This window comes from Ovis aries, chromosome 3 (assembly GCF_016772045.2).
Source record: "Ovis aries strain OAR_USU_Benz2616 breed Rambouillet chromosome 3, ARS-UI_Ramb_v3.0, whole genome shotgun sequence".
Taxonomy (NCBI): domain Eukaryota; kingdom Metazoa; phylum Chordata; class Mammalia; order Artiodactyla; family Bovidae; genus Ovis; species Ovis aries.
In genome coordinates this window covers 147,864,761-147,877,829 of record NC_056056.1, presented here as the reverse complement: position 1 = coordinate 147,877,829, position 13,069 = coordinate 147,864,761, and the positions used below count along the sequence as shown (strand labels likewise).

Sequence of the window (13,069 nt, the reverse complement as noted above, 5' to 3'; positions counted from 1 at the left end):
CTAACTGTAAGTCTGTACTTTGAACCAATATCTCCCCATCCCTCAAACTCTCCAGACCCTGGTAACCACCATTCTACTCTGTTTATACAAGTTTAGCTGTTTTAGATTCCATATATAGATGATATCAATATAGCATTTATCTTTCTCTGTCAGACTTATGCCATTACATTGTCACAAATGGCAGGATTTCCTTTTTCATGGCCTAAGTATATTCCATTGTATATAAATACATACCACATCCTTCCATTCATCTGTTAATAGATACTATATTGTTTTCATGTTTTGGCTATTGTGAATAATGCCTCAATGAACATGGGAGTGCAGATCACATAGTAGCTCTATTTTTAATTTTCTGAAGAATCTCCATACTATTCTCCATAGTGGCTTCATCAACTTACATTCTCACTAAGAGTGGATAGAGGTTTCCTTTTCTCCACATCCCTGCCAACACTTGTTATTTCTTATCTTTTGAGATGAGCCATTCTGACAGGTGTGAGATTATATCTCATTGTGGTTTTCACTTGCATTTCTCTGATGATTAGTAAGATTGAGTACATTTTCATGTACCTGTTGGATAAACTGTGTATCTTCTTTGGGAAAATGTCTATTCAAAACCTCTATCCATTTTTAAACTACATTTTTTTCCCATTTGTGTTGGATGAGCTCCTTATATATTGTGGATATTGACAGCTTACCAGATATGATTTGCAAATATTTCCTCCTATTCCATAGGTTGGTTTTAATTTTGTTGATGATTTCTTTCACTGTGTAGACTTTTAATTTGATGTAGTTCTACCTATTGACTTTTGCTTTTATTGCTTGCGCTTTTGGTGTCATATTCAAAAATCATTGCCAGATCAATGTCAAAGAGTTTTTTCAATGTTTTCTTCTAAGAGTTTTATGATTTCTGGCCTTACATTTAGGTATTTAATCCATTTCAAGTTCATTTTTGTGAGTGGTGTAAGGAAGAAGAAGTACAATTTCATTTTCTGCATATAGTTATTTTGTCAATACCACTTATTGAAGAGACTATCCTTGAATAGTCTTTATTCTCTTGGCAAATAATAATTGACCATATGTAGGCAGTTATCTCTGGGTCCTTCATTCTGTTTCATTGGTCTATGTCTATTTTTATACTAGTACCATACTCTTTTCATGACTATAGCTTTCTAACAGCATTTGAAAACAGGCAGTGTTAAGTTTCCAGCCATCTTTTCCTTTCTCATGATTGCTTTGGCTATTTGGGATCTTTTATGCTCAACATTCAGAAAACAAAGGTCATGGCAACTGGTCCCATCACTTCATGGGAAATAGATGGGGAAACAGTGGAAACAGTGTCAGACTTTATTTTGGGGGGCTCCAAAATCACTGCAGATGCTGATTGCAGCCATGAAATTAAAAGACGCTTACTCCTTGGAAGAAAAGTTATGACCAACCTAGATAGCATATTCAAAAGCAGAGACATTACTTTGCCAACAAAGGTCCATCTAGTCAAGGCTATGGTTTTTCCTGTGGTCGTGTATGGATGTGAGAGTTGGACTGAGAAGAAAGCTGAGCGCCAAAGAATTGATGCTTTTGAACTGTGGTGTTGGAGAAGACTCTTGAAAGTCCCTTGGACTGCAAGGAGATCCAACCAGCCCATTCTGAAGGAGATCATAACTGGGATTTCTTTGGAAGGAATGATGCTAAAGCTGAAACTCCAGTGCTCTGGCCACCTCATGCGAAGTGTTGACTCATTGGAAAAGACTCTGATCCTGGGAAGGATTGGGGGCAGGAGAAGGGGACGACAGAGGATGAGATGGCTGGATGGCATCACGGACTCGATGGATGTGAGTCTGAGTGAACTCTGGGAGATGGTGATGGACAGGGAGGCCTGGCGTGCTGTGATTCATGGGGTCACAAAGAGTCAGACACGACTGAGCGGCCGAACTGAACTGAATACATCCACAAAAATTTTAGGATAGTTTTTCCTATTTCTGTGGAAAATGCCATTGGAATTTCCATAGGAATCGTGTTGAATCTATAGATGATCTAGTGCAGTATGGATATTTTGATAACATCATTACATGGGACATGGACAATTGATTTCTGTCTGCTGATTTTGTATCCTTCAATTTTTACTGAATTCATTGACTTGTTCTAAATGTTTCTGGTGAAATCTTTAGGACTTTCTATATATAAGATCATATTATTTGCAAACACAGACAATTTTGCCTTTTCTTTCTGATTTGAATGCTTTTTCTTTGTCTTCCCTGATTACTATAAGCTTCCAGTACTTTGTTGAATGAGAATGGTCAGAGTAGGCACCCTAGTCTTGTTCCTGATTTTAGAGGGAAAGCTTTCAATCTTTCACCATTGAATGTGATATAATCTCTGAGTCTGCCATATGTGGCCTTTTTTTATGTTGAAGTATGTTCCTTCTATACACAGTTTGTTGAGAGTTTTTATTATGAAAGAATGGATATTTTGTCAAATGCTTTTTCTGCCACATATGATATTTGTCTTTCATTCTAGTATCATATTTATTTGCAATGTTAAACTACCTGTGCATTCCAAGGATAAATCCAGTTGAACAGCGTATGTTCCTTTTAATAGTTGTTAAATTCAGTTTTCTAATATTTTGCTGAGAAGTTTTGCGTCTGTATTCATCATGGATATTGGTCTGTGGCTTTCTTTTCTTGCAATGTCCTTAACTGGGTTTGGTAACAAGGTAATGCTGGCTTCATAAAATGGGTTTGGGAGTATCCCCTTCTCTTCAATTTTTTGAAGAATTTGAGGAGATTATTATTAATTTCTCTTTAAATGTTTGTTAGAATTCACCAGTGAAACCAACATAGAGGATTAGAATGAAAAAGTAGGAAGGCAAGAAATACCTGGAGTAACAGGCAAGTTTGGACATGGAGTACAACATGAAGCAGGGCAAGGCTAACAGAGTTTTGCCAATAGAACACACTGGTCATAGTAAACATCCTCTTCCAATGACAAAAGAGATGATTCTACACATGAACATCACCAGATGCTCAATATCAAAATCAGATTGATTATATTCCTTGCAGTCAAAAATGGAGAAGCTGTATACAGTCAGCAAAAACAAGACTGGGAGCTAACAGTGGTTCAGAACATAACTCCTATTGCAAAATTCAGGCTTAAATTGAAGAAACTAGGGAAAACCACTAGGCCACTCAGGTATGATCTAAATCAAATCCCTTATGATTGCACAGTGGAAGTGACAAATAGATTCAAGGGATTAGATTTGATAGAGTGCCTGAAGAACTATGGATGATGTTTATAACATTGTACAGGAGGCAGTGACCACAACTATCCCAAAGAAGAAATGCAAGAAGGCAAAATGGTTGTCTGAGGAGGCCTTACAAATAGCTGAGAAAAGAAGAGAAGTGAAACACAAAGGAGAAAAGGAAAGATATATGCAACTGAATGCAGTGTTCCAAAGAATAGCAAGAAAACATACGACAGCCTTCTTAAATGAACAATGTAAAGAAATAGAGGGAAAAAATAAAATGGGAAAGACAAGAGAGCTCTGCAAGAAAATTAGAGATACCCAGGGAACATTTCATGCAAATATGGATACAATAAAGGAGAGAAAAAGCAAAGACATAACAGAAGCAGAAGAGATTGAGAAGAGGTGGCAAGAATACACAGAACTATACAAAAAAGGTCTTAATGACCCAGATAAAGATGTGTGGTCACTCACCTAGAGCCAGACATCCTGGAGTATGAAGTCAAGTGGGCCTTAGGAAACATTACTATGAACAAAACTAGTTGAGGTGATGGAATTCCAAGGAGCTATTTCAGATCCAAAAAGATGATGCTGTGAAAGTGCTGCACTCAATATGCCAGCAAATTTGGAAAACTCATCAGTGGCTTCAGGACTGGAAAAGAATCAGTTTTCATTCCAATCCCAAACGACAAAGCCAGAGAATGTTCAAACTACCATACAATTGCACTCATTTCACATGCTGGTAAGTTAATGCTCAAAATCCTACAAACCAGACTTTAATAGCATTTGAACCAAGAACTTCCAGATGTACAAGCTGGATTTAGGAAAGGTAGAGAAACCAGGTCTCAAATTGCCAATGCCCATTGTATCATAGCAAAAGGAAGAGAATTCCAGAAAAACATATATTTCTAACTAACTGACCTTGCTAAAGCCTTTCACTGTGTGGATCACAACAAACTGTGGAAAAATCATAAAGAGATGGAAATACCAGACCACCATACTTGTCTCCTGAGAAACCTGCATATAGGCCAAGAAGCAACAGTTAGAACCAGACATGGAACAAAGGACTGGTTCAAAATTTGGAGGGGAGTAGGTCAAGACTGTACATAGTCACCCTGTTTATTTAACTTATATGCAGAATACATCATGCAAAATGCCAGTAGATGAATCACAAGCTGGAATCTAGATTGCTGGGAGAAATAACAACCTCAGATATGCAGATGATACCATCCTAATGGCAGAAAGTGAAGAGGAACCAGAGTCTCTTGATAGAGATGAAAGAGGAGAGTGAAAAAGCTGACTTAAAACTCAACATTCAAAAAACTAAGAATATGGCATCTATTCCCATACTTCATGGCAAATAAATGGAGAAAAAATGGAAACAGTGGCAGATTTCATTTTCTTGGGCTCCAAAATCACTGCTGATGGTGACTACAGCCATGAAAGTAAAAGATGCTTGCTCCTTGGAAGAAAAGTTATGACAAACCTAGAGAGCATATTAAAAAGCAGAGGCATCACTTTGCTGAAAAAGATCCATACAGTCAAAACCATGGTTTTTCCAGTAGTCGTGTACCAATGTGAGCGTTGGAACATAAAGAATGATGAGTACAGAAGTATTGAGGTTTCCTGTCTATGGTGCTGGAGAAGACTCTTGAGAGTCCCTTGGACTGCAAGGAGATCAAACCAGTCAATCCTAAAGGAAATCAACCCTGAATATTTACTGGAAGAAATGATGCTGAAGCTGAAGCTCCAATACTTTGGCCACCTGATGCCAAGAGCTGGCTCACTGGAAGAGACCCTCACACTGGGAATGATTGAGGGCAAGAGGAGAAGGGGGCGACAGAGGATGAGATGGTTGGATGGCAACCATTGACTGAATGGACATGAGAGTTTGCTCATGAGATTGAGAAAACTCTGGAAGATAGTGAAGGGCAGGGAGGCCTGGCATGCTACGGTCCATGGGGTTGCAAAGAGTCGGCCAAGACTTAACAACTGAACAACAACCACCATTAGAAACCAACTGGTTTTTGTTTTGGGGAGGTTTTAGATTACTGATTCAATTTCCATACTTGTTACTGATATATTTTTTACTTCTTCATGATTCCGTTTAGGTAAATTTTATGTTTGTAAGCATTTAACTATTTCTTCTAGGACTCTGGCGACTCTGGCGGGACTCTTCTTTGCTGAGACTGACATCCTGACCACTCAGGGTACTCAGGGGCCAGCTTGCCTGCCAGTGGACTAGACCCAGCAGCTGCAACTGGGACCCTTTTGTCCCTGGTCTCCTCCTGATGCAGACAACTGGCCAGAGTGCCCCGACTGGTAAGGAACAAGAGACTTTATTGACCTCCCTCCCCTTCCCCCTCTCTTTCCTCTCCTTAACCCTTCCTATCCTTCCCTGTTTTTCTAGTCCCCCAGTCCTGGATGCAGGAATCTGGTCGAAGGGCCCTCAGCCTGAGCTGAGGATTGGAGACTGATCACCTCCTCTTGGCAGAGAAGTCGAATTCTGGTTCTGGTCTGGTCTGATTTCTGGTAGGGCCGAGTTCCAGTCCTCCCTTCTCTGGAGGCCCAGGGAAAAGTCCCATAACGCCTGGGTGTCTGTAGGTGGCCAGAGACGTCTGTAACGCGACCCCTTTTGTCCCCCCTCTCCTGCCTCCTCCCCCTTCTTCTTTCAACATGGCTTCCTTTCCTCCCTTGAAATCTTTGATGTTAGTACTTGGATCTGAAGTTCTGTGTCTCTATAGGAGGTTTTCTGAGAGACTATTCTTGTATTTAAGGGCTTCCCTGGTGGTGCATAGATTAAAGCGTCTGCCTGCAATGTGGGAGACCTGGGTTCGATCCCTGGGTTGGGAAGATCCCCTGGAGAAGGAAATGGCAAACCACTCCAATATTCTTGCCTGGAGAATCTCATGGACAGAGGAGCTTAGTGGGCTTTAGTCCACGGGTCGCAAAGAGTCGGACACAACTGAGCGACTTCACTTTCACTTTCACTTCATTTCTAGGTTTCTAGTTTGTGGCATATTATTGTTCATATTATTGTAGTAGTCTAATGATCCTATGTATTTCTGTGGTAATACTCTCATTTTTTCTTTCCGATTTTATTATTTTTGCCTCTTTGTTTGTCCAGCTAAAGATTCACTAATATTATTTTTACAAATAATCATGTCTTAGTTTCTATTGACCTGTTCTATTGGTTTTCTGGTCTCTATTTCATTTACTTATCGATTTTTTACTTGATCTTTTCCTTTTGTTTTCTGGTCTCTATTTCATTTATTTCTTCCTTTTTTTGTTATTTCCTTCCTCTTCCAAACTTTGGACTTTGTTACCCTTTTTCTAGATCCTTGAAATGTTCGGTTTACTTGAGATCTCTTTTTTTCTTAATTTAGACATTTATTTCTATAAGCATCCTTCTTAGAACTGCTATTGTTACATTCCATAGATTTTCATATATTGTGTTTCCATTTTCGTTTTTTTCCAATATATTTCTTAATTTCTTTTTTTTTTTTTTTGATTCCTTCTTTGACTCACTGGTTGCTCAGGAGTGTTTTAATTTCCACATACTTGCAAAAATTTCAGCCTTCCTCCTCTTACAGGTTTTGTTTCATAGCATTATGATGGGAAAAATATGTGGTATGACTTCAATCTTCTTAAATTGGCTAAGATTTATTTTGTATCATATCATAAAATATGCTAGAGAATGTTTCGTACATGATTGAGAAGTGTATTCTACTGCTGTTGAATAGAATGTCTATATTTGCCTGCTAAGTTCATTTGGTCTAAAATATGCTTCAAGTCCAATATTTCCCTGTTGATTTTCTGTCTGCATGACTTCAGTTCAGTTCAGTTCAGGCGTTCAGTTGTGTCCGACTCTTTGCGACCCCATGAATCGAAGTATGCCAGGACTCCCTATCCATCACCAACTCCCAGAGTTCACTCAGACTCACATCCATCAAGTCAGTGATGCCATCCAACCATCTCATCCTGGGTCATCCCCTTCTCCTCCTGCCCCCAATCCCTCCCAGAGTCAGAGTCTTTTCCAATGAGTCAACTCTTAGCATGAGGTGGCCAAAGTCCTGGAGTGTCAGCTTTAGCATCATTCCTTCCAAAGAACTCCCAGGGCTGATCTCCTTCAGAATGGACTGGTTGGATCTCCTTGTAGTCCAAGGGACTCTCAAGAGTCTTCTCCAACACCACAGTTCAAAAGCATCAATTCTTCGGCGCCCAGCTTTCTTCTCAGTCCAACTCTCACATCCATACATGACCACAGGAAGAACCATAGCCTTGATTAGACGGACCTTAGTCGGCAAAGTAATGTCTCTGCTTTTGAATATGCTAACTTACCCACCGTCAAAAGTGGGGTACTGATGTTCGCAACTATTAGTGTATTGTTGTCTATCTCCTTTCAGATCTGTTGGCATTTGTTTAATATATTAAGGTGTTCTGATATAGAGTCCATACATATTACAACTGTTTTATCTTCTTGATGAATTGATCCCACTGTCATTATATACACCTTCTTTGTCACTTTTTAGCATTTTTGGCTTAAAATCTAATTTTTCTAGTATAAGTGTAGCCACCCTTGTTCTTCATTGGTTTCCATTTAGATGGAATACTTTGTTTCCATCCCTTCATTTTCAGTCTATGTGTGTCTTTAAAGCTGAAGTGGTTGTCTGGTAATCAGTGTAAAGTATATCTTCTAGCCATTTATGTCAGTATAAGTCAGTATATTTACAATTAAACTAATCATTGACAGATAAGGACTTACTAATGCCATGTTATGGCGTTCTGGTTGCTTTGTCCCTTGTTCCTTTCTTCTTCTCATGTAGCCTTTCCTTGTGAATTGGTGATTTCTATAGTGGTATGCTCTAATTCCCTTATCTTTATCTATTGTAAATCTACTTTAGGTTTTTACTTTTGGTTCCTATGCATTTGTGCATGCTCATTCATGTCCGACTCTGTGACCCCATGGATTGCAGCCTGCCAGGCTCCTCTGTGCATGGGATTCTCCAGGTAAGAATATTGGAGTGGGTTGCCATTTCTGCCTGCAGAGGATCTTTCCAACCCACGGACTGAACTCAGTCCCCTGTGTCTCCTACACTGAAGAATGATTCTTTACCTGTTGAGCCGTTGGGGAAACCCTGGTGGTTCCTATGAGGCATATATAAAACACCTTACAAGTTTCATATTAACTACTTCAATTGTATATAAAACCTCTACCCTTTTACTCTCCCCCTTTTATGTTTATAACATCACAATCTGCCTCTTCTTATATTGTGTGCTCATTAATAAATTATACTAGCTATAGTAATTTTAATACTCTTATCCTTTAACATTCATACTAAGAGATAGTTAATACACCATCATAATACAGTATTAGAGTATCATGAATTCAAGTATATATTTACACTTACTAATATTGTATTAAAAGACGTTTACTCCTTGGAAGGAAAGTTATGACCAACTTAGATAGCATATTCGAAAGCAGAGACATTACTTTGCCAACAAAGGTCCATCTAGTCAAGACTATGGTTTTTCCAGTGGTCATGTATGGATGTGAGAGTTGGACTGTGAAGAAAGCTGAGTGCAGAAGAATTGATGCTTTTGAACTGTGGTATTGGAGAAGACTCTTGAGAGTCCCTTGGACTGCAAGGAGATCCAACCAGTCCATTCTGAAGGAGATCAGTCCTGGGAGTTCTTTGGAAGGAATGATGCTAAAGCTGAAACCCCAGGACTTAGGCCACCTCACGCGTAGAGTTGACTCACTGGAAAAGACTCTGCTGCTGGGAGGGATTGGGGGCAGGAGGAGAAGGGGACGAAAGAGGATGAGATGGCTGGATGGTATCACCGACTCGATGGATGTGAGTCTGAGTGAACTCCAGGAGTTGGTGATGGACAGGGAGGCCTGGCGTGCTGCAGTTCATAGGGTCGCAAAGAGTCAGAGACGACTGAGCGACTGAACTGAACTGAACTGAATATTGTATATTTTTATGTGTTTTCATGCTACTAATTAGCATCATTTCATTTCAATTTGAAAAACTATTTTTATCATTTCCTGTAAGGCAGATCTAATGGAGATGAATTATCTCCTCTTTTGTTTGTCTGGGAAAGTCTTTTTCCTTCATTTCTGAAGGATGGCTTTGCTAATTAGGCACTTTTTAAGTCTTGGAAATGTCTTTTATTGCTCAGGTTATAGCTATATTCAAAAACTGTTTTTATATTATAAATGAAATCTAAAATAGCTCAGAATATAAAATTTATGTATATAATTCTATTTGCATTAAAGGAGTTGATTCTATGCTATAACAGAATATTTTCCTCATAATTTTATGCTTTATAACGTAAATAGAAAATCAAAATCAGTCTACTTAATGTATTAATACCTGAAACTTAAATTTTGGCACTACTATTTAGTTCTCAGATCCAGAAGGTTTTCCAAAAGAAATCTAAAGCAGACAGAAAGATTCAATAATTCTGGTATCACAGATGTCATCTATCTTGTGTTAAACACAAGTATTCACAGCACTGCTCACATCCAATATTTTCTTATTGCTAATACAGTTCATCATTCTACACTTCAGATAGCTTAATACTACTATGATAGGTTTTACTTTAGGGAAAAAGTCCCACAAAAACTCATCTGCATAGCTGTAATATAAGATCTAAAAATTAGTCCAATGGGCAGGATGGTGCAAACACTTTCTGACAAAGGAAAAGGAACAAAAGAGATATGATAGCACACATTTAATGGAACTTTTATATTTGCTCTTGTGCTATAATTCCAGCATAGGTGCTTGATTAGGCCCCACAGAATAGACCTCTAGCACAGTAGAAGTACTTTTATGATGTCAATCTAACCTAAGGTGGGAAAAATTACTGGGTTAGATGAACATGAGATCTGTTTCTTCTTTAAATTTAACTCATCCACAATGAATATTCTAAATTTTCAGGTATAAGTTTCTGTTTAGACAGCTGTACATTGTTATGAAGGAAGATAGCTAAAAATTTCAGATGAAACAATTTTACTTTTAAATATTTCTATGCTTACTTTTACATTCACTCTTAAAGTAAAATATTTTTAATTAAGGTAGTTCTAATTCATGGTGATGGACAGGGAGGCCTGGCATGCTGCAATTCATGGGGTTGCAAAGAGTTGGACACGACTGAGTGACTGAACTGAAATTAATTCATTAATTAATTACATAGACCTGTGATAAAGATTACTATACAGAGGCTCTGAAAACATAAGTGAACAATTTCAGAACATATAAATATATGCAGCTTTATGAAAAGACTAGCATACTATTCAAGTACTATTCATTTTTGTGAGAAGAGATAAATAGAGATTTTATCTAAAGCAATATAATTATTCTTTGGACTAGCCTACTATTTCTTGAGGTTAACATCTATAGTCTTTTGAGTGTTCATTACAATGAGAATTGAAAATGAAAAGAATTGGTATTTTCCAGGAAACTATTATAGTCAAGGCAGTAACAAAAGTTTTTAGGATAATATTTATTTCCTTAATAGTTTCTCTCAAAAAAATACCTGAAAGATTACTTGCAGAAGAGCTTAAGGAATCAAGATAATTCAAAAGCAAAAGAAAAATTTTCCTTGTGATATAAAAACTTTACCCACCTTTGTGGAATGTAGAACATATGTTGTGGAGGTGGTTTATATAGGACTCCTTCATACACAGGCCAGAGCCCACTTAAAATTCTGAAGAGAGAACTTTTCCCACAACCATTGGGACCAGTTATCAAAAGATGCATTCCTTCTTCTACCTACAATAAGAAATAAAATTAGGAATTACAATATTTAAAAATTATTTCATCTGTCAGCGTTTAAAAGTGATTTTTAAAAACTTTTAAACACATGATAACCTAGGAAAAGATATCAAAGATAAATATATCAGGATTGAGAATATCAAATTTGGCTCTGAAGCTAAAAGCATCATAAAACAGTCTTTTTGGACTCTGTGGGAGAGGGAGAGGGTGGGATGATTTGGGGGAATGGCATGGAAACATGTATAAATTCATATAAGAAACGAATTGCCAGTCCAGGATCCTTGGGGCTGGTGCACTGGGATGACCCGAAGGGATGGTACAGGGAGGGAGGTGGTAGGGGGGTTCAGGATGGGGAGCACGTGTACGCCCGTGGTGGATTCATGTTGATTTGTGGCAGAACCAGTACAATATTGTAAAGTAATTAGCATCCAATTAAAATAAATAAATTTAAATTAAAAAAAAAGAAAACTGAAACTCTTTATGTCAATGCCCCCCCAAAAAAAGTACAGTTCCAAAAATAATGGATCTCCTTGAAATGAGCACTCACTTCCCAAAATTTTCATTGTGGTTTTGTCATCACACACTCCACAGATATGAAGGAACATTATCATGTGGGAATAAGAAACTGTAAAAATTTAATTTAAATTAGAATAGATTAAATTTATTTAATATTAATATTTGATGAAACTTATTTTAATTAAAATACAACTTTGCTGTATTTGTAAGTTGAAGTTAACTAGCTACAAACTAGTTTTTCTAAGAGCTAGCTGGGTTATTTAATTCAGCAGTCTGAAATGTTATAGAAATTATAAAAGAACATAATGAGAGATATACAATGAACCTAATTTTTCTTTATTCACACAGAGAGAAAATAGGTTTACCAAATTAAGACAGAAATAAGCATGAGGACTATAATATAGTCTAATGCCTATGGATGAATTAAAACAAATATATATATATATATATATATATATATATATATATACACACATACATACATACACATTAAAAAAACAACATATCCATGTTGATTGGGCACTTTTCTTAGAATCGTTCATCTTATTTATCATTTAAATTTAAACAGCTAAATTTCATGAGCTCCCATTCCACCCAACAGAATCAAGAAGTTATCAATCTGGTATTTAAAAGGTATTGTGAAGATCAAGAAAAAGAAACATCATTCAAAAATTTGATTTACTTTTTAGAATAAATGATATTTTATAATCAGTGATTTAAAAATGACTATAGGCTTCTGGTTCAAAATGGCAAAGTAGAAAGGCATGTGCTCATTTCCTTCTATGAGAGCACCAAAATTGCAACTAGCTGTTGAACAACCATTGAGAGGAGGATGCTGGAACTCCCCAAAAAAAGATACCCCACATCTAAAGACAAAGAAGAAGCCACAGCAAGACAGTAGGAGGGGGGGCTCAATCATGATAAAATCAAATCCCATACCTGCCAGGTGGGTGACCCAGAAACTGGAGAACAATAATACCAAGGAAGTTCTCCAACTGTTAAGAAGGTTCTGAATACTACATCAGGCTTCCTAGCCTGGGGAATCTGACAAAGGGATTGGGAATCCCCAGGGAATCTGGCCTTGAAGGCCAGCAGAATTTGACTATAGGACTTCTACATGACTGAGGGAAACAAAGACTCCAGTAATGGAGGACATAAACAAAGTCTTGTGCACACCAATACCCAGAGAAAAGGAGTAGTGACCCCACAGGAGACTGAACCAAAACTACTTGCTAGAGTTGCAGGGCCTCCTGTGGAGGCCTGGGTCAGCAGGGACTCACTACAAGGACGAGGGCACTGGCAGCAGCAGGCAAGGAAGGTCTCCCTTGGTGTAAGCCCTCTTGGTGTTTAACCCTATCAGAGAGACCACAGACCTCAGGGCTAGATCACTTACAGCCAAACAACTATCCGGGAGGGGGACCAACCCCTCCTATCAGCAGATAATTAGATTAAAGCTTTACTGAGCAAGGCCCTGTCCACCAGAGCAAGACCCAGTTTTTCCCACTGCCAATTCCTCCCATCAGGAAGCTTA

At 38.0% G+C, this 13,069-nt stretch overlaps 1 protein-coding gene across 1 annotated transcript in view; it reads right to left on the bottom strand.

Annotated features, from left to right (window-relative positions):
- The window catches only part of ABCD2 (ATP binding cassette subfamily D member 2), an 89,280-nt gene that overhangs the window by 53,761 nt on the left and 22,450 nt on the right, over positions 1 to 13,069 (bottom strand). The window contains exon 6 of the mRNA XM_012174508.4: positions 10,874 to 11,019. Within this exon, the coding sequence (XP_012029898.2) occupies positions 10,874 to 11,019 (146 nt within the window). The remainder of the gene's footprint in view (positions 1 to 10,873; positions 11,020 to 13,069) is intronic.